Here is a 23,111-nt window from a genome sequence, read left to right on the forward strand (position 1 = left end):
ATCTTGTTTATTAACTTTTCTTTACAAATATAAACTTAAAAATTAGTGCAGACTGCAGATACAATAAAAACAAAATATTTTGTGTAAGTTCTTTAATAGCTATCTGTTGTACAAGATTTTTTTTCTTTACTGTGCAAACTGCACGTCTTTATGGTGTAAAATGAATTTATATCTATAAATAAGGCAGAAGTAGTCTCAAAAAGCATAACCATTTGTTTTAATTTAATATTTATAACTTGAAACAAAAAAGTTTCAAACAAATTTAAACAGTAATACTTTCCGAGTATAACATTTTTTTATTCTCAAGTTTTTAGTCTTATAAATAGTAGTTGTTTAATTTGAAATAAAACATTTGCTCGTAAAACCGTTATGTTTATAAAAGTATTTAAAATAAATAGTTATTTTTTATTGTTGTACAAAACTGGTAAGTAATTTATTTAATAGATCTATATAAAGATTTAAAATTAAAGAGCTATTTTTCATTTGTTTAGTAGCTAATGCAAATGTTAATAAACTGTTTAAGTATAAAGTTTTCAGTTTTTTAAAGTTTGACTTTTTCTCACTTATTATTTTTTCATAACTATTTGTACAACGTCAAAGATGTCGGTGATAAAGTTTAAAGATAACTTAATAATGTTTATTGTACGAAAAAAAAGCGCTCAAAATACTTGTTCCGAGGACCTGGTGCACGAAAAACCTTTCGATTATCGAGTCGCACACTACGGGTCCTTTTAAAGTCATGTCCAGGACTATGGTTTTACTAACGTACAAAAATTTATTAAAAAAAACTTAAATTTAGTTTGTGTCAAATTTACTTTTAAAAGTTGATAGTTATAAGTAGTATTTGAAGTTTACAAATTGTTTATACTTCAAACTTTTCTTCTTTTTTTTTGTTTGTTTATTTAAGTTCTGGTTAAAAAAATAAAGCTTGTTCATTGCACATCTCGTTAAATATTATTTGTTTTTAATTAAATTTCAAACCACTAAGTTTCTTGATATACTTAATTATATAATTAAGTTTCTTTACAAACTTAATTATATACAATATAAGTTGTTTAAGTGTTTGTTATTGTTTTTAATAAAAATAGCGGAAAGCTTTTATTATATCAATTATATCAATATCAGTTAATAAAAAGTATTACTGAGTATCTAGATTAATTCTCAGTAATCTAGTCTTCTAGATTAATTTACAAAAACATTTGAACAAGAAACGTTACTTTTCTTTATATTTACTATTATTGATTTTTAGGTGAAACACTCGATTGAAAATCAAATTTTGGTAAATAGAACAAAAGACTTGTAGGAGAAAAACAAAAAAAAAATATTAAGAGGGTTAGCAACAAAGTTGTACAAAAGAACGACTTTTTGCTAAAAGAACGTTAGAAAAAAAAGTTTTTATAAGCGAAGAATGAAGCAAATGAATTGTTGAGAGAAAATTATAGAGTTAAGTTTATCAACAAACTGATGAGGCTTAAAGTGAAAGTTGTGTTGAAAGTAATGAGTTAAAAGACATTATTGAATTTTTTTTTGATATTGTTGATTGTTTGAAGAAGGAAAATACAAAGATACAAAGTGAAATACGGTCAAAGTAAAGAGGTCATGGAAAATCTTCAGCAACAAATACCCACTGTTAATAAACAACACGAAGACTTTGATAAAACAAGTTAATTAAGACTTAAAAAGTAATTTGGTGGAGGAACAAGGCCTACTGAAAAATATGGAAACTAAATATGATGGGTTGAAAAGATGGTTGGAGAAACTGAAACTACAGAGTCGGTGTTGCAAGATGAAATAGCAGAAAAAATAGGAATTTAGAGATGGTGTTCAATAAAAACGATTACTTAAAAAGCAGTTATCAAAAAAAAAACACAAGAAAGTATAGACTATTTTGCTTCTAAAGAATAAATGTTTTAATGTAACAATGCAATATAATCTAAACTCTGCACTTACTTATGCATTTTAAAATATTTTTTAAACAATGAGTACGATTTTTTACCACAACACTTCTAAACTGTATGTTAAGCCTTTACTTTTTTATGTTAATTAAGTAGTTGAACGTATTTTAAATATTTGTAACAAGTTAATATTACATTTAAAAAGAATGTAGTTATGTGGTTTAGTTACAAGAAGTTTAAAAAATACTTTTGTTATACAAATTTTACAAAAATGTAATACATTTTAGAGCCAATCAATTTAACTTTATACTTTTAATCGTCGATTAAAATGTTTGTGAAAAACTAAAAATTTTGTTACATAAAACTACTATTAAATATAATAAAAGTTGAGATAGTAATTAGTAAAAAAGAGTTAGTTGATTGTAAATTTATTTTTCTATTAAACTACGAAAAAATTAAATAGCTTTAATTTTTACAGTTTTACTGATACAACTAAACATACCAATACTCAATTAAATGCGATGAAAGTTATTTTCAAACTACTCTAGAACTGCAGGCAAACGCAAAATGATAAATATTTCCATGCAACTTATATGGTTAAGGTTTTTTGAAAATAGGAGCTTAAGTTTGTAAACTGAATTGTGTGAGAGTACAAAAACAACTACATTTCATTATAAAATTAAGATTGCGTCAAAACAGAACTAGTATTGTTTATAGTTACTTGAAAAATAATTATCCAACACAGACTTTTGAGCTGAACTATAATACTTAAGCTTTAGGTTGAATAAAATCGTTGCAATTCAAATTCAACGTTGTTCAACTTAATAGTGAACTAATATTGTTAGCTGTTCGTGAAAGTAGCGTTTTAGATAATAAAAGTAAACACTTTTTAAATGTTATGTCATGCAAGATCATAATTCACTGTTTTAAAAACCAGCAACATATGATAATACTAATTTGTACTTTGGTTGTGAAAAAAAATTATGTTGACAACATGCAGTATAAAAAACCCGCCATGTTTTTGAATTTTTACTTTAAACAATGCAAAATGCCTCTACTTTTACAAATAATAATGTAAGTCCGGTAGAAATTTTCATAAGTGTTACATTAAAATATAATCTTTGTTGTAAATTTGTAGTTGTATTATGTTTGACTACAAATTTAAAAACATATTTCAGTATTAAATAAAACTGTGAATGTGTTTAAACTAATTTGTAATAACTTTTACTTGCAAGTGAAAGTTCTGTGCTGTTTAGTTATTATTATTTTAATTTAAATAAAATAATAATTTAAAAGTTTATCTCTGTAAATTTTAGAAAAATAACATGTAAACAGGTTAAGTAGTTTAAAGTTAACTTAATTTTAATCATAATGATTAAAGTTTGGTATATTGTTTTTCTTTCGTTACAGATCATTAGGTAAAGCAAAACATTTACAAAAAACTTTTTATGAATACAATTATTTGTCAGTAAATCTTAAATTGGTATGAACAAGTTTTATTTTTTTTCTGTAATAACTAATGTATAAATTAAAAAATAATATACAGTTATAAATAGTTATATAACAATAGCTGGTAAAATTACCATTACTGATGTTAAGTACAGCATAGATTAAATTTACATAGACAATTTTTTGTAGAAAAAAATGATTATTTTACAAGTCTTTTATTGTTATTTTATGATCTACATTTCCTATATAAGTTTAAAAAATCTAAACCAATGGTATTTATCAATTATCATTATAAACTATTATAACATTATTGAAGTATTACAACAAACAATTAACTCTATATTTTATTCACACGCTTTAAACAAGAAACTATATTATCTAGATAATGTCATCTAACAATATTTACAAAAAAGTAACAATAACAAAGGTACACAACATAAACACCACAAGATAAGAGTAAACAATTTGCTAGTTTGTTAAAAGTTTGAAACTGAATGTAAGTATTCACTATGTATGATTCATGTGCTGGTGAATAAACTAAAATAAAACAATTTACTTCAGTACGGAATATTTAACTTAATTTTTTATTTTGTGGAAACTAGCTTTGTAACAGCAAATTTATAACAGATTTGTTTAGTAAAAATTGAATTGTAGTTCTTTTCTAAAACAATATACTAGTCAGACTTTGTAATCAGGTAAAAGCAAGTGTTTATTTTCTACATATGATTTTCGTTTTAATTAACTAAGAAATATAAAACTGTAAGACCTTTGGTTATGGAATATTTAAATCAAAAACATCTTTATCTACTTTTATTTTCAATCGAAAAACTGCAATTATTTCTGACAAAACTTTTACACTTTCAACGACATAAAAACACTAACAAGCTTGTATAAGCACATAGTTTGATAGATGAAAAAGAGCAAATTAATTCGCTAATTAAGATCTATTTCCAACAATAAAGCATTTTTGTGAAAGAAAATTGAAAACGTGAAACATTTTATAACGCAAAACTCAGTCAGATTTTTTTCTCGAGCCAAACTGTTATGATTTAAAATTTACTTAGAACGCAGTTCACTACTTGGATTTAAAAGAGGCACCTATTCATTTGTTTTCAAGCAGAGACTTTTTTATTAAAACAAAACCAAACGCTGTAGAAAAATTCTATGTAAACTTATTTCAAGCATTTTTGACTATACAGCAAGGCCGCACCAAAAGTTTATACAGCATAACTCAATTTAACACTCGGTTGTCAAATGAATCTATAACATATTTGAGATTCAATTTCAACTTAGTTTGTTTGGTTTAATAGAGTATAAAGAACTGTAAACAGAGAAGTTGCTCAAGAAAATTTACAAGGTTCAAGAACAGAGGCAAATACCTACGTTTAAACTAGAATAAAGCAGTAATTAACTATTGATAAGCATCCCTGTTTAACTCGACCGCCAAATATATTTTACATCTTAGAGCTGGTACATTTAGCATCAAGAAAACAAGAAGAAATAGCATTTCAAGAAAGCATTGACTAATGAAAAGAACAAACATACTTTTGTTTGATATTAAAAGTAGAGCATTCTTTGACTTGTATAAAAAATATATTAAAGTTGCTTTAAATAAAATAGAAAAATATAACAGTTGAAATTATTATAGTTTCATGCACGCTTTCAATAAAAATTGTTCTCAAGCAAAAAGCATTTTCTAAAACTGACAAAGAGCCTAGTTGTTGTGTTGGGAGAAAATACGTAGGCAATGGTCTAGAAAGAAAGTCTTGTTCTAAAAATTATCTAGAAATTCTCTAACCGCGGAGAAAGTAAAGTTCTGTAGGTAAAGTTTGGTTCTAGCATTTATGAGATACTTAAAAAAAATGGAAAAGTTTTTTAACCAAAACTGATTGATCAGTAGCAAAAGTAAATTTTTTTTCAACAAGGTAGTTTTATTTACCCTTTTATCTAGTGGTTTATAGGCTTGTCATGCTAAAAGTGTCAGATAGGTCCATTAAAATCAAAAATAAATTGTCTAACATTTTGACTATAGGAAGTGTATGAGAAAAAATAACGCGCAAATAAATTCAAGCTAAGTCGCCAAATCGATGTAAAGTCTTGAAAATGTTGAGATAAATCAATAAAATGAAACATAATATGCTTCGAAAGTACAGTTTGCACGAAAAAATTCAACTAGCGAAATAACATAAATTAATACACTACGTTAAATAACATACGCATATGTCATGCTCACCTATTAAGGCTGAGACCGAATACTTCACCACGCAATTTTCTATCTGTCTATTGAAATTTTTCTCTCGCATTTTTTTTCTTTCTTCTTTGAAGCTTTCACAACCTTAGAGCCTATTCTTTCCTTTATTGACTTGGATCCTTTGACCTCGCCAACCTTCGAATGTTTTTCTCTCAGCTTTTTTCTCAAGTCGTTCTCGAGCAGATGCTTGTGGTGATCTCTGCTGATGGAGTCCCCGGACTCGCAACTGCTTTTTGAAACCTTCTGACCAGCCATGGTGATCACTGAACTCAGTTTCTTTTCGTTGTTTTCAACCATGTACTCTGACTCGTCAAAATCGCTCTTGTCTACCGAGTTGTCTCGTGAGGTCTTGTTCTTGCGCTTTTTCTTATCAGCTTTGTGTTTTTTCTTGCTCTTCTTCTTGCCCCTCTTCTCATGCTTTTTCTTCTTCTTCTTGGTCAACTTTTTCGAGACCTGGCTGGCGAGGCTACTGAGCGAAGAACAACTTTCCGACCTCTGAGCTCTAGAAGCCGACCTAGAGTTTCTCTTCTCTCTCTGGTCGCTTCCTCTGGAAACAGACCTGCTCCTGGACATCTTGCTGCGCCTGCCGACTCTCTTACCTTTTGACTTCTCTGTTGACAAAGAGCGTCTTGATTTTCTACATCTAAACACTTCTCTGGACTGTGACCTTTTCTGGACTCTGTTATCAACTGATTTCACATTTCTTGATTCAGTTTTAGTGTTGCCTTTTGATCTACTTCTAGATCGTCTAGACTTCGTATTATCTCTTGAGACGCTTCTAGAAATGGACCGTCTGAATACTTTATTTCTTGAAGAGTTGCTTGATCTCTGATTTGCGTCTATTAATTCAGATCTTATATTAAACCTTATGTTATTGTCAAATTGCTTCACATCTCTTGAACCAGATCCTTTGTTACTTTTAGATCTACTTCTAGATCGTCTTGACTTCGTATTATCTCTGGAGACGCTTCTAGAAATCGACCTTCTGAATACTTTATTTCTTGAAGAGTTGCTTGATCTCTGATTTGCGTCTATTAATTCAGATCTTATATTAAACCTTATGTTATTGTCAAATTGCTTCACATCTCTTGAACCAGATCCTTTGTTACTTTTAGATCTACTTCTAGATCGTCTTGACTTCGTATTATCTCTGGAGACGCTTCTAGAAATGGACCTTCTGGATCTTTTTTCTCTTGAAGAGTTTCTTGATCTATGACTAGATTTTTTCACAGACATTCTGCTTCTTTGATTATCTCTCCCAACGTCTCTAGACTTGGACCTGGCTCTAGACGCCTTTGGATCTCTGGACTTTGACCTGTAATAGTCACTAGACACAACAGTTTCTTTTGAGTTTGACCTATAGTACTCTTTATTTTTACTTTCACAATTCAAATTGCTCACGACCCTGGACTTTGACCTGTCATTTTCTCTGGACCTGCTTCTGCACATAGACCTCCCAGATCTATTGTTATCCTTTGAAGGGTTTCTAGATCTTACGCAGGAGCTTCTTTGAGACATCCTGCTTCTTTGAGGTGACCTTTTTCTTGCAGAGCTTCTGAAATCATCGCTGTTCTGACCCCTGCCGTTCTGATTCCAGTTTTGTTGCATGGCGCTCTGCTGCTGGTAATAGTTGGCCCACTGATTCATCTGCTGCTGCCTGTAGTAGTTCTGCTGCACTTGAATGTACTGCTGCTGCCGCTGATGCTCCAGCATCTGCTGGTCAAGCAGCTGCTTCTTCTGCAGGTAGTAGCGCCACTCGTTTGCGTAGTTTGTCCTCACAAAAGTGGAGTTTTGATTTGGGGGAATTTGGTTGTTTTGTGATTGCGCGTTTGCTTTGCATTCTTGTTGGTTTGTTGTTGTAGGTGCATTTTCTTGCTTGTCGTCTGCTGCTTTGTCTTTAGTTTCTTTGCAGCTAACATCTTCGCACTGTTGTTTGTTTGTTACTGGTTTATGCTCTGTTTCTTTGGTATTATCATATCCAAGATCTGCAGACGATCCATCTTCACCCGTCTTGCTCTGACCACTTTCACCCGCGTCGCCTTCATCGAGAGCCTCGATGACTTTGCTCTCCATGGAGTCCGGCACCAGGTGCTGCTCGCTCTCGATCTCCTCCGCGCTGTCCTCGTTCAGCTCCAGCACGGACTTCGACACCACGATGTTGCCGTCGTCGACCTCTATCGTGTCGCACTCCAGCAAGTCGTTGTTGTGCAGCTGGTAGTTTGGAGATATTCCCGCGGAGGAAGGCACGTTGGAGTCCTCGTACGCGCAAGATGAGTACTCCGAGGTCGGGCTGACTGACGCGTTGTCCTTGCTCGCGTCTTTATTGCTACTGACCACATTCTCACATGTTTTGGCGGGAACTTTGGCTTCAACGAAAGTCTTTGTCTTGGCAAAGCTCTTGATCGCCTGCTCAATGTCGGAGTTTTCCTCGACGCAGCTCCTGCTGCTCTCGAAACCCGAGCTGGAGGACTGGCTGCAAGTGGACAGCTTCCTCTTCTTGCACCGGTCGTTCCTCCTGATGTGCCGGTCCACGTCGAAGGTCGACGAAGTGCTGACGACGAACTCCTTGCCCCTGACGATGCGCTTCGATTTGGTCGGCAGGTAGATGCAGCCCTGGTTCGCTTGTTTCTTTCTGTTGGTGTTTTTTTTGTAAATAAACTATTGTTCAGTATTTATTAAACACTTGAGCTTTGATAAAACTTTAATGAATAGTTAATCTTATTTATGCACATACATTTAATTATATATCTTAATTATACAAAAAACAACTTATTTTCGATTTATTTACTATAGATTAAGGATTTTTGTGTTTCTACAATTTTAAGCTAGTCTTAAATGAATAAGAAAAACCAACTAAATTACGGATTTAAATAGTATTTGAGGTACTTTTGTTCTTGAAAACTGTTGGTTGACTAATAAATAGTATACTTAAATTCACTTTTTTCAATGTATTTTTAAGTTATTAAAAGTTTGTTCAAAAGGAATTTTTAAAGCATTTAGGGCGGTTCAAGCAAGCTGAAAATTTATTTTAAATTGAGTAACTTCAGTGAAAGATTAGGTAACAAAAGGAAATAAAAAATGTTGAAGTTTTTTAATTGATTTAAAGCTTCTAATTATTAATATTGATCTTTTAATTTCTAAAAATATAAATATTTAATGCATGGTTTGTTTGTTACTTTTATGCATCAAAATAAAAAAAAAATTTAGTTTGCCAATACACAATTTTAAATATAGGAACGTAATATGTTTGCATACAATTATTAGTTGAAATAGTTAAAAAAGTAAAACAAATTTTAGACATAAACACTCAAAAATAATAAACTTAATTGATGAACTACTTTGTTTCAATATTTTTCGATCTAGTAAAACGTTTAAGATATATTTAGTTGTGTCAATAATCTGAGTAATATAAGATTTCACCACAAAAAGTCAAAACAAAAATATCAATATGTGATTAAAGTATTTATTTCAAAACTTAAACAACGGAAAACATTAAAAGATTCATGTAATATCAATTTACAATTATTCATTTTACTATTTAATACATTATGATAGTACTAGCTGTACCACAATACTCAAAAAATATATAAGTTTCCAGACCATTTTTTTATGTTTACCTTATTTTTAGGTAGATACTCAAAATCTCACTATATTTTTTTTAGTTTTTTATTTTTCATGCACTAATTTAATAATAAAATTTTGTAAAAAAGATTTCCAAATGAAAAAAAAAACTATATGAACAAAAGAAGGTATTTCAAAAATACCAATGTTTTTATTTAAAACGAAAGAAATAGAAATAGCTAAACTTTAAAAGTTTGAAGAAAACTTGTTAAAAATTTTATCAAAAGATATATTTGTTACATAATAGTATATTTCCTTTAGTATCAAACCTGTAAAATTTACTAAGTTTGATCCCTTATGTTATAAAAGCATTTTTAATTTTATAAAGTTCTAGAAAAAGTCTGGTAGCTGACATAGACTTTGTAAAGTAAAGCAACTTAAAAAAATAGTAAAATTCCTATCTGGTTTAAATAATAAGTAATTTAAATGCATTAGGGGGAAATGGTCCTTTTTTTTCAACTTAACTTAACACCGGTTCTTATATAAAAGCTACAAATATAAACTATAAACCAGTTTTTATACAATATGAATACTTTAATTAGTTTTTGAGGTATAGATGTTTAAGTAAAACAATATGGACCACAATTTGTTATTTCATATTTCTCAAAAATTTGAAATTTCAATAAAAATCTATCTTATCCTTCATTTTTGAATGAGCTACAGACCTTTTGTTTTCAGAAAATGTTCCTTATATAGTTTAAAAGACTTTGAATGTTGTGGTTTTTAAATTATCTAAAAATAAAAAACTAGATAAAAAAGACAAAAAAAAGTGGGTTTAGTTTATAAACAAAATTATCATTCTTAAAATTTTTTAAATTCCCGCATCCAATCAATCTAAATAAATTAATGGACTTTATGTGAAAATTTGAAAAAGATCAGCTAATAAATGAAGAAGAAAATAGGTTTTTATTAAAGTATTTTTTTTATGTTTTTGGTTTGCGCCTTCCATTAGGAACCTGTTGAGCACACCAACTTCGATCGCCTTTATCACAAAATTAACTTTGAAATTTTTGTCGCGTGGGGTGGCACACTGAAGCTGTAATTCCACCTAGTCAAAAAAAAAAAAAAAAAAAAAAAAAATTGATTTATTTCTTTTTTTTTTTTCATTGAATTTTATGAAAATTTTATTTGTTTTTTGAGTTTTACTATTGATCTTCAAATATTTGGTAAAATGGAGCTGCAAGCTCAATCTGTGTCAGCTGCATTTTAAACATATACAAATTTGCCATACAAAATGTTATTGAAAAGCTTAATTTTAAAACTTCATAAACTGTGAATTGAAAATTAAGTTTTAGAACAGTATATATTGAAAAACCTTCTGAATGTAAACTAACTGATCATACTAAATGTAAAGTTTACTCTCTGAGTTGAATGTTGCAGATTCAAAACCAAGTGGCCAACATATATTAAAAAACTATCAAAGCTAAAAAGTTATAACAAGTTCTTATAAGGCATTTTTGTTAAAAATTACAAAACTCTATAGTTTTGTGTGTGTTTCATTGACAAATCTTTTAGTAGTTGTTCATAAAAAAAATAATTATCTTTTTAAGATATCAATATTTGTTTATTTCAAAAGTTTTAAATAATTAGAGAAAATAAAAGCTACCTAACTTATTTACATATAAAACTTATTTATTTTTTTAAGACTAATTAACTTTGTTTTTTGGTAAATTTTAATATTCTAATAAGCAATATGTAGCTAACAAGTTACATGTAAGTTTTAAACGTATTTGCTCTATATTGATAATACAAATTATGTAATAAAAAACTTCAAAAAAAATATTTAATAAAATTAAGTCTGGCATTCACTTAGTAGGATAAATTCTATGTTGAAAATTAAGGCTAAAGAGAGATTAACAACCTTGCATTAATTAAGGTAGGGTGGTGAAAAAATTATTTTTAAGTTACTTTATAAATCTTTAGCTAGCCTACAAACTCATTTTACTTACTTAAAAAATTCAAATTAACCTTTTAGATAAGGCCAGTCAAAGTAAGAGCCGCTTATCGGAGGAGAAAACAAAACAAAATTAAAAATTTTTAAAACCTATCTCTTCTTTTATAATTTAAGCTAGCAAACTAAAAACTGCATGAAGTGTTTCTAGCTTGATTTAAAAACAAAATCTTGACATAAATTGAAAAATTAAGGCCATAGGGGGATAATCGATGTTTTTACAAGTTAATCTTATTTCATAGAGTTTTTTCAAGTTGCTTTTTACCGTTTATAAAAATGGGTTCCTTATGGGAAGGGAAAAATAAAACAGCAAAAAAAGATTATTTTATTTAAAATCTATCTCCTCCTACATTTTTCAAGCAATCTTCTTCAAACTTTTACAGTCTAATCTGTATACAAAAACAAAAAAACGTTATTTCGGAGTTTCAAAATTTTTAAGTAAAAAAAAAAGATTTTTTTTTATTTTTGTCCAAAATTTTTACAATATAAGGAAAATTTCCTAAAAATTTGAAGTTGATTGCTTAAAAAATGAAGGAGGAGATAGATTTTTAGTGAATTTTAAAATTTTCAAGAAAATTAACCCTGAAAAATTTGCAGTCAATACATTTGTATTGGAAACCTTTTACAAAAAATAAAATATTCCAAAACTTAAATGATACTTTGAATTCTATAAAAACTGGATCGTATTTTGTACTTAAAGCTTTCATATAAGAGCCAAAGTTAATTTTTGTAAAAAAAAAGTATTGGACCCTCCCCATTTTCAGCTCTCAAAGTAAAAAGCTTATCTGAGAAACACTAGGGGCCAATCAAGACTTAATTAGTGGTTGAGATAGTTTTAATTTGAAGGTATTGGAGAGGTTTATTAAAGCCAAAACAAAAAAAGCCATCTACAACATAAAATATACCAGTTGGCACAAAGCAGTTAGAAAATTTTTGGCATAAATAATTTTTGAAGTCTCTAAAGTTTAAAATCAATCTTAAAAGATAAAAAAACATTTAAAAGCTTATTTTTAAATAAAAGATTCAGATTTATTCTAGTTGATTAGTAATCAAGTAAAAAGCTAAAACATAGTTAATGAGAAGCTAAAAATAAATTTTAAGTATATAAGTTATTTTTGTTCATAATCATTCAAACATTGTGAAAAACTGGTCAACATCAAATTATAAATGTATATATCAAATTAATACTGTGATTTTCTTAATTAAATATCAGAATTTTGTCAGTATTAGCAACTTTTTTTATTTAAGACTATATTTATTAAATGCTTAACTCAAAAAAAAAATTGAGATATAGCCAGTCAAAGTTGGAGACTATAATAGGTTCCTTATGGGAGTTGCTAACTAAAACAGTGATTAACTAGAAATCACTAAAAATGTATCTTCTCTTACGTTTTTTGAGATAACCACCTCAAATTTTCAGGAAATGTTTCTTGCAATATTTAAAAATTCTGTCAGAACAAAATTTTAAAAAATTCCCTGCAACAGAATTTTCTAAATAATGCAAGGAACATTTTCTAAAAATTTGAGGTAGTTATCTCAGAAAACGTAGGAGAAGATACATTTTTAGTGAAATAGTCTATTTTAGCAGTTTTAGTTTGCGCCTTCCATAAGGAACCTATTGTTGCCTCCAACTTTGACCGGCTATAACTCAAAATTTATTTTGAATTTTTAAAATTTGCAAAAAGCATCTTGTAGCTTATTTAAAACTATATAAAATACAATCAAATTAAGAAAAAAGTGATTAATCTCCCCCTACCCCCCTAAATAAATAATCTTTCTTGGTTAAGTTTATTCACAAACTAATTACAAGAATGACAAGTCTGTTAAACAAAATATAGTTAAAACTAGGTAAATACTTATACATCTCCCCCGCAGATTTTATCTACAAAGGAGATAAAACTATATATTTACCTAGCAAAATAAAACCATTTCAATACAACTTAAAACAACTTAAATACAGTTTTCAGGTCTAAAAATCAACAAAACTAAACTTAAAGACAAAAACATTGAAAAGTTACAATTAAATTAGTTTACTATTTAATAAAAATGTTGAAAAAAACTACAGTTTAAACAAATATAATAATAGTATAAGAAACTCACAAGCCTGTCTTTACTGCTTTGTAGACGAATGTAAACTTCTTTTTGTCTGCTGAATCACACACAAAATGCTTTATTGTTTTCGATTTCTTTGCAATCGACTTGCCACTGTTTAATTTAAAAGGCCTGGACATTTTTTATTTCAGACTTTACCTACTATTACTACATTCTGCAACCATATACCAAATTATTATTTTTAAAATAAAACCATACAATGGTTTCTATACAAACAAATTCCAATATTATGCTAATGCAAAACAACATTTAATATAGTATTTAGTGTTGCCAAAGGTTTTTTGAACTCTTTTTAGGTTTTCTAATTTTCTTCCAGGTTTTTAAAAGTGTATTTTTTTTGTTTATTTTAAATTAAGTTTATAGGCATAGGGGAGTCCAACTTTATTTTAATAAAAATAACATTAGCTCTCATATGAAATTTAAGTAAAAACTAAAAGCCAGTTTTTATAGAATTTAAAACCTTATTTGACTTTAAGGATATTAAATTTTTGTAAAAGTTCTCATTAACAACATATGATCCACAATTTTCTTGGAAATTTAAAAGTTCTAAATATATATCTTCTCCTTTATTTTTTAAGCTTGAGACATAGTTTAAAGAACTTTTAATATTAATATCTTTATAATATCAGGAAATAAATATTTTATATAAAAAAAAAATGGTGGTTTTTTTTTATTAAAACTTTATTCTCAAAAATAAAAAAAATCCTGCAGCATATATTTTTTAATTTATTATTGGACTCTCTGTGAAAACTTTAATAAGATTGGTTAAAAAATGAAGGAGAAGAAAGATTTTTAATGAAGTAGTATTTTTTGTGTTTTTAGTTTAAGCCTTCCATTAAGAACCTATTGAGGTCATTGACTTTGATTGCTTATATCTCTAAAATTACATTGAATTTTTTAAAGCATTTAAAAATTACATTGAATTAAAAATGTCTGATAGCTTAGATAAAACACTGTAAAATTATATCAGCTTGTAAAAATCAGGTGGACCCCCCTTTATGCTCTTAAGGTATAAAATATGTCTTAAATAGTATAAAAATACTGAAAAGATACTTTAAATATTTTTTAAAATAACTAACAAATAATTATTCTAAACAATAAAAAAAATTGTATAAGATTCTTTTTTTTGTATTTAATCAAAATTTTATCATTTTATATGTAAAAATGTTTAAAACTTCTGGAATTTTAGTGTAGTTTGTTCAAAACTTTAGGTTTTTCTAGTTTTTATTATGTTCCAGGTTTTTGACAACCCAATAATCAGAACATGTAATGTGTACATAAATAAATTAGTTTAGGTTGTTAGTTGAAATTGCTCCTGTAACTTACTTTTAAAAAAACAAATATGTTTTTTTTTGTATCTTAACTACTTAAAATAATAAACTTATTAGAACAAAACGTTTGGTATTCTTATTTTATTTAAAGAATGCTGAATATATAAGCATACATTTATCAATTTTAGTTAAGGGCATAGAGGGGATAAATCAACTTTTTCACAATTTGTTTATACTTTATTGAGTTTTAACTAAGCTACATTTTGCTTTTGACAGATTTTTTAAACCAATATATTTTTTGAGATATAGCTGGTCAAAGTCGGAGACTACAATAGGTTCCTTGTGGGAGTATAATTATTTTTTTTTAATTAAAAATTAAAAATTTATGATAAAATCCGAAAAAAACTGTTTTATTTTTGTTTTTTTTCTAATTTATATTTTTCAACTTTTTTCAATAATTTTTGACAGAATTTTCTAAATATTGCAAGGAACGTTTCCTTAAAGTTTGAGGTAGTTATCTCAAAAAACGTATAATAAGATATATTTTTAGTGATTTCTAGTTATTTGATGTTTTAGTTTGCGCCCCCTATAAGGAACCTATTGAAGTCTCTGACTTTGACCTGCTATATCTCAAAAACTATTTTGAATTTTTCAAATCTGTAAAAAGCAACTTGTAGATTAGTTAAAACTCAATAAAATAAGACTAAATTGTAAAAAAAAGGTGATTTACCCCCTATACCCTTAAAAAAACATATTAAGATTTAATTACTTTTTATCTATAATCAATTTGATAAATAACAATTGGTAGCTTAGGTAATTATGTAAAAAAAAGGTAAGTTTTAATGTTTTGACTACAACTGCAAAAAACAAAGAATAGAATAAAAACAATCTGATGAACATACATATAAAAATTAAAACATACATGTAAAAAACTAAAACATAGAACCAGAAACACTCCAATATTTTAAATTTTCTGAAAAGAAGTGCATATAATTCTTAAATATAAATAAAATTTATAAAACCAAAAAAAAAATGTTGGTTATATTATCACAAAAATTTCAATCACCAACCAAAAAAACGTAATTTCTAAAGATTTTCACATACTTATCAAATTTTTCTATGGATTTTTAAAGTATTGCAAGTTTATAGGGAAGTGGGATCTCTGTTTTGATCACAACTGGTATGTGTAAACTTTTTGAATAAATATATAAAACAGTCAAGTTTAAATAAACTAAGAAAGAATATTTTATATCAAAAGTTTAAAAAGTATGGTAGAGTATGAGACTAATATTTTGTGAAATAAAAAAAAAAATTTAAGTTCAACTCTATATTATTAAGTTTTAAAGAATATTAATAAACTACTATTAACTAATTTCTAAAGTTTTGAACTAAACATAGATCATAGAACATTTACAAATCTATAAAACAGTTAGACAATTTTTTTTTGCTCTATTTTTATTTACCTACAAACACATATACTAGAAATTTAAAGACACTTTTTTAAAATACATGGCGCTCTTTAGTTTTATGACATTACTGAATTTTTTATGTATACTGACATTACTAACTCTCCCCAGTTATTCAATTTTCAGATACCTGTTGCATTTTTTGGGGTTGCTCTTGTAGAAAGGGTAACAAGAAAAATGTGAATGTACATGATCATAAAAATAGAAATCTAGGGGAGGAGACGGTGTGGAGCCCATGGTAGACTATGGTTTCCATGGTCAATATTGGCAGTAATGGGTTAAAAAAGGGTGCTTACCATTTTTAACTTAAAAAAAAAAAAAAATTGTATATACAGTTACTTTCAAAGTTTTTGTTTTTTTTTATATTGTTTTAAAGTTAGCTCAAAGAATTAGTTACAAGTAAATGGTGTGCAGCTCAATGACCGAAAGGTCTTTCTCCACACCAATCCATCAACCTTAGTTGTGAGCGTTCACATTTTTCTTTCTTTCTAGTCAGTTCTTTTTTATTATTAAATTAAAAATTAATAAAGAACTTTAAAGAGTTATCACTTAATTAATTATAGTGTGAAGAAAAACTTCTTACATGATTAAATTAAGAGTAAATTAATTAATTTATAAACATTAAACAATAGTAGTTGTACTTTTCCACATGTTCAAAAAAACAATAGATTTATTTAAAATTCAACATTTAAATTCAAGTTTTAATTCCAACACTAAAATAAAACCAAAGACAAATACAACTATTATTATACGATAGTTTTCCTCTGTTATTTGGGATTAATAGCAACAAAGATTGTGTTTTTTCAAATATATTTTGTTTAATTAATCTCTACTTGTTTTTAATAATGTTTAAAAGTATTTAAATAAGTTTAGTAACATACTTTACAAAGTAAACAATCAAATCATATTAAGATTAGAATTAAAAAATAATTTAAAAATTATTTAGTTTGCACATATTTTGCTGCAGCAATTTACTTTGTACCATTAAAATAATTTTTTAATTCAAATTATGCTATATTACTTAACAGTTTTAAATAAAAAATTTAAATATTAGTCCTGGACAAGACGTTAAAAGGTATCCGCGCCTTCCGTGATGTACTAATCGATATTCAAAAGGTTTTTTTGTGCACCAGGTCTTGGGACCAAATATTTTGAACGCTTTTTTAGTCGTTTAATAAACTTAGTGTAAGTTTCATAATAGTAAGCTCCATTATTAAACGAGTCTTGTTGAAACGTTGGTGTGTTTCCCCAAAATTTGCTCAGTCAGCAAATAAAAAAACATGCAGCAAATCATGATTTTATTATTTATGTTATTGAAAATCTTTTTTTTAATAAATTTATTTATAATAGTTAGGTAAGTGGTTTAGAAATAAGGGTAAAAGTTTTTAAAATTTAAAATAAAACTTTGAAAAATTTTACTGACTCATAAAGTATTACGGGAAACACCTTAAAAATACAATCAGACTATAATTAAGTCTGTTTACAATGTTTTCATGCTAATAATTAACCAATAGTTGGCCAAACGTGCACAGTTTTTTAATTTTGTTTTTTTATTGTATACATTTCAAGCACACTAAAAAATAGCAAAGCAACAAGCTTATAAAAGTCATTCGATTACAACTTTTATATTGCTACAACGGTATATCGCATGAATTTACACATAATATTGTTAAAAGTCGTAATAAGGTTCGCCTGAAAGTAATTAAAAACTAGGAATATTTTGTTTGAAAAAAAATCATCAGTATTAATTCAATATATTTTTTAATTTTTTAATTTGAATTAAAGAATATTTTTTAAAGATAATATTAATAAATTATAAAAAATCATCAAACATAAAGACATAAATAATTCAAATCCTAAAAACAAATTAAAAATTGAAAAATTAAAAAAAAAATTAAAAATTTTTGTCAAGGAGATTTTTACATAGTCAACATGACAATATGACCGTATGCTTCCAGTAAACTTTGGAAGTAAAAGTTTGCCATGACAACAGCAACGAGTTTGCAGTCCAAATCAAATGATCCAACATTCAGCGTAAAAATCTAAAATTCTAGCAACCATATTTGGTAGGAATGTGTATAACTGTCTACAAGGCACGTGGTGAAAATCTGAGCTATCGCGAGTTTGTAATGCTTTACGTTCAAGTATGCAGTTGTAAAAATTAAGTTAGGTTTGAGAATTTAGTGGTAGTTTATGGTGTTCAAGGTACATCTAAGCTTTTGAAGTTTTTGTTTCCATTGTTATCTCTGTAAACCTTTTTTTTGGCAAATGTAAACTTTAAACTTTTTTTAAAAAATATAAATTAAAAGTTTATAAATGAGCGTTTGTGGCAAATAACTGTGTTGTGTCTGTGTGATCATAGCGCTTTTTTTTTGCGTTTATCAGTAGAATATAATCTCGTACATCTTTAACGTAAAATATAGTTATAGTAAAATGAGTTGAGGGCTCTAATTTTTTCTTTTTTTAAACAGCTCAAGATAGCTTCAAGATAAGTTAGTTATTATTAACAATTTTCTTAAATGTTGCTACTTTCTCTTTTATATTACAAAAGAAAACTTTCTTCACATTTTTTTCTTGATCTTTAATGTAACTTTATACTTAAATTAGCTGTTACCAGATTTTTATTTATTAAATTTTTACTTAAAAACCTGTTGCACCATCATTTTTGAAAAAACCGTTAACATTTTTCTACGAGCTATTTTAGTTGTTACTTAAGCATGTATAAACATCTTTAAGTTGTTTAATCATTTATATTTCACATTAGTTGTATATTTCATTATAGCATTATTAAAATTGTAATTGAATGACTTTTATGAGCTTGTTGCTATGCTATTATTTGATATATTTGAAATGTATAAATGTCCCAAAAAATTTTTGGACTATAAAATCTAAATTAGAAGTAAATATAAAAACACAAAGTATATTTTGGTAAAGTCTTGCATTTAGTACCAGCAGATGCATTTGTAAACTTTATGAAAAATTAATTAAGGAGTCAAATTGACTGAATTAATACTACACATCAAATATGCAAAGTGTGTACTTTATTTTGTTTGCGGTATATCATTGCGAGAATAAATGAGCAAAATTTATAAAAAATATTATTACTTTTTAACTTTTATATTTTATTTTTAAATATAATAATTAATTTTTTAACTTTGTTTATACTTTAGACTTACTATTCGTTTCAATAACTATTGTTGTGATTAGTGAATACTGAAATTCAATAAAATTTCTATCCAGGTAAAAACTGGTAAGGAATAAAGTTATGTTGGTCAAAAATATAAAAAATGTATAATTATTTTTTTATTTTTAAAGTTTTATAAACTAACTTTGTTATGAAATAAATAAGGTAAAAACATTCTAGTAAATTTATAAACTACAAAAAAAGTTTCAAATGATTAGTATTGTATATATTTTGTCAGTTTTGAGTTGATGATATATTTAACTTTGTTTATTTGTAGTTAAAAAAGCATGTTAAGTTTATATCATAGTCTTCAATATTTTATTACATGACCTAATCAACTATAAAGTTAATCCATCTTGTTTTTATTTTTCTTATTACAACCACATATGAAAAATATTTGAAGAGACTATTCAAAAACAAACTTTGCTTTTACAGGTTCATGTTCATACTTGACATCTTGTGTTTAATATACCAACTATAAAATTAATCCACCTTGTTTTTATTTATTTTATTACAATCATATATAAAAAAGATTCAAAATAAGACACTATTCAAAAAAAAAATCTTCTACAGGTTGCCTTTCTTGTTTGATATCATAATAATTAGTGAATGTTTATTGTTTCTCTTGTAGATAAAGTGTAACAGATTGTAAAATCACAAGCAAAGGGGAGAAATGGTAAGGTGCCCATGTTAGACTGGTAGACTAAAGTTTCCATGGTCATCATGTTAGTGGATATAAAACTGAATGCCTACCATTTTTTGAACTAAATTGATTCAAAAAAGATACATTGATTAATATATTTACATGTAATTTTTAAGTTTTATACTGCTTTTAACATTTAAGTAGCTTGAAAAATTGTTTAAACACCAAATAATTTAAAACTTAATAACAAAAAGGTCTTTCTCTACAACAATCAATTAACAAAAGTTGTGAGAGTTCACGGTTTTGATTCTTTTTTATAAATGATATAGATAAACATCTAAATACAGTAAAAACTTATCTTTAAAAAGTTGGTGTTGAAATAAATAATTAATTAATTAATATTTTAAATTAAACTTATTTTAAATCTTAAAGGGACAATAAAAGTATCAAATGTGGGCCAACCTTTTACAAAATTTATTGCTATAGAAGGAGATGATGTTTTTTTGATTAGGGTTTAGCTAAGGTGAATCCTTATCATAGTTTTATTCTTCACAGGAACTTGATTTTCAGAATACCAAAACTTGAAATTGCTTAATAACTATCAACAGTGTTCATACAATTATGAAATTTGTCTTTTTAACTCAAGTTGATGGCATTATAGTGTAACTTTACAAAGCAATTTTAATAGACTAAATATGTCGTTATAAAAGTTATACTTTAGCTGCTAACCCACCCCAAATAAAGTTAAGAGTAAACTGAATTTGTATATTTAAAATATTTATTAAGACTTAAAAAAGATTTTAATAATTAGTGTAAATTTTTGATTAAATACAGAAATAAACTTAATCTGATTTTTTGCAGCATCTGTATGAAACTTAAATTTCCTGTGAAAACAATATTAAAATAATCATAAAAATTGAATGATCGTCATTAAATTTTAACCTTCAGAAGTAAAGTAATGTCCAGAGTTCTTATTGTACAACAGAGATCTATAAAAAAACTTCCTTTTTTAAACTCCTTAGTTTCTTTTATTTTAAACTTTGATTAGTTTTTTGTTCAGGGTGGTTATTTAATCTGGAATAATCCTAAATCAAAAAAATCTGGGAAAATCATAACTTTGATACTTATAAGATTGAAAATTCTCCAATGTTGAACAATTTTACATGTGAAATAATGAATTTTAGATTGTAGAAGAAAAACACAAAAAAAATGATTAACAATTTTAATTAATATAAAATATGTTTAAAATTAAGTAGCATTACCTTAACATTTCATTTTAGTTTCCAGAATTTAGCCAGCTGGGAGCCACACATATTAAAACAGAAGCATTCTGGCCACTCTGCTTTTTAGTAATTTAAAACACATTCTTGACCTTTTTAATTTGCTACCAAAAGTAGACAAAAAATTTGTACTTATAAAAATTAAAATTACAACTTAAATTAATTAAAAAACAACTAAGAAATTTCTCCAGTATCCACTCTTCTTGTTTGATGTCAAATGAGTTTGAATTTATTCAGTTTTAATTATTTTGCATTTTAAATATGTTCTACTATTTATTTTTTGTATTTTGTCTTGATTTTCTTGGAAGAATTTGTATGGGTTGCCATAAACTCAGGATAACTTTGGCTAGTTTAAGATTTTTGAAAAAATAAGGCTGACTCTAGATAGTTTGATTTTTTTCAAACCTTATGCTAGTTTAGACATTTTTCCCAACTGTCAGGCCAGCTTTTAAGCTTGAAAATTTTCTTAACTATTATCTTAATACTATTTTTGCAATAATGTTATTTTAGTATTATTATTGTAAAACTTGTTGTTTAAACTATATTAACAGTAAATTTTTAATTTTATTGTCATGTTTTTTATTCTAATTTTTATCAAAACCACGACCAGCTCAGGCTTTTGATTACTTTTTGCCTTAAATTCAAATTGTGTGTGAAAGTACTTTAAAAAGTCATAAAAAGTAAGTATATACAAGCCAAGTAATTAAGATGCACTGGTTTTCAGACAAAAAACTGTGCACAATAAATTGCTGAAAAAAGTAGATGATTAATAAAAGTTTTATCTGGAGTACAAAGAACAATAAAAACTGTTATTCACAGAAAATACTTTTTAAAGTTCAAATGTTTTCATAGTTGCCTAAAATATTTTAACTTTGCAGTAGCGTGATAAAATAAAACCATATTTTTAAACTATGTACTTTAAAATATTTTATATGTCTGTAAATATTTTTCAGTGCACAATAAAATAGAATATATCCACACAGGCTACTGTGCTACTGCTTTATAACTAAAGTTTTATTTTAAGTTATTTAAATTAACTTAAGCTTACTAAACCTACTTTTATTTTGCTCTGTCTTGATTTTTGCCTCAATAAATGGCAACCAAATGTTAGTTTTCTTAAAAGTTTGTAATGCACTACAAGTTTATATACTACTATTTTAGCTTTTCAGGTAGAGTCCTCAGTTTTTTAGACAACATTTATTTAATAGTCTTGTAATAAAATATGAAATATAAATATTTTTGATAAGAATGAATACAAAAAAAAGTTCACTTATTAATAGTAATAGACTACTGTAAACATTTAATAAGTATTACTAAAATATTGAAGAAGATATATTAATAGTGAAATTAGTAGTTGTTATTTTTTTAGTTTTTGTGCTTTGTAACAAGCTTATTAATAAAAACATTAAACTTAGACTGACTAGTACTAATTTGTGAGTTTTCTGTAAATTTTTTTTAGCATATCTACCAGATTTAAGTAAATTCAAAGCCACATGTATTTATGTAAATGTATATTTGTGTTAATTTAAAAATTTTGGCAACACTTGTTTTTGTTACAAATTTGATTTGCTTAAATTTTTTCTAAAAATACAGGATTGGTAAAAATTTTGGGATCCTGAAATTGGAAATTTTTGCTAAACTTTGAATTAAGAAAAACTTAATAAAAATATCTGGAATTCTTAACAAAAACTAGTAAAAAACTTGTAATTTTAAACAAAATTTATATGTAAAGTAAAGAAATTTTGATTTGACTCAAAACATAAGACATGTAGATAGTTTTTTTTAAGTCAAAAATAAAACATTTAAAGTTGCTTTACAGTATCTTTTAAGTTTTGTTTTCTAATTACTTGGTTATTTACCTTAAACTTAGTTTTATATTAAAAATAGACCTAAAAACTTGTACTTTTGAAAACCTGGAAAAAATTAAGAAATAAGAAATAAATTTCTCAAAAACCTTTGGTAGTTTTGATAATTTTATTATGTTTTTT

The 23,111-nt window shown here is 26.7% G+C and overlaps 1 protein-coding gene across 1 annotated transcript; it reads right to left on the reverse strand.

The window, feature by feature from the left end:
- Positions 1-5,245: 5,245 nt before the first annotated feature.
- LOC145829429 (uncharacterized) lies at positions 5,246-13,415 on the reverse strand. The gene is made up of 2 exons (XM_082937211.1): positions 13,268-13,415; positions 5,246-8,227 (listed from the first exon to the last, which is right to left on the reverse strand). Exons 1-2 carry the CDS (start codon positions 13,396-13,398, stop codon positions 5,617-5,619), a joined length of 2,742 nt encoding a protein of 913 aa, XP_082793337.1. The 5' UTR covers positions 13,399-13,415; the 3' UTR covers positions 5,246-5,616.
- Positions 13,416-23,111: the final 9,696 nt, after the last annotated feature.

Source organism: Thalia democratica, chromosome 2, assembly GCF_965202585.1.
Source record: "Thalia democratica chromosome 2, ktThaDemo2.hap1.1, whole genome shotgun sequence".
NCBI classification, from domain to species: domain Eukaryota; kingdom Metazoa; phylum Chordata; class Thaliacea; order Salpida; family Salpidae; genus Thalia; species Thalia democratica.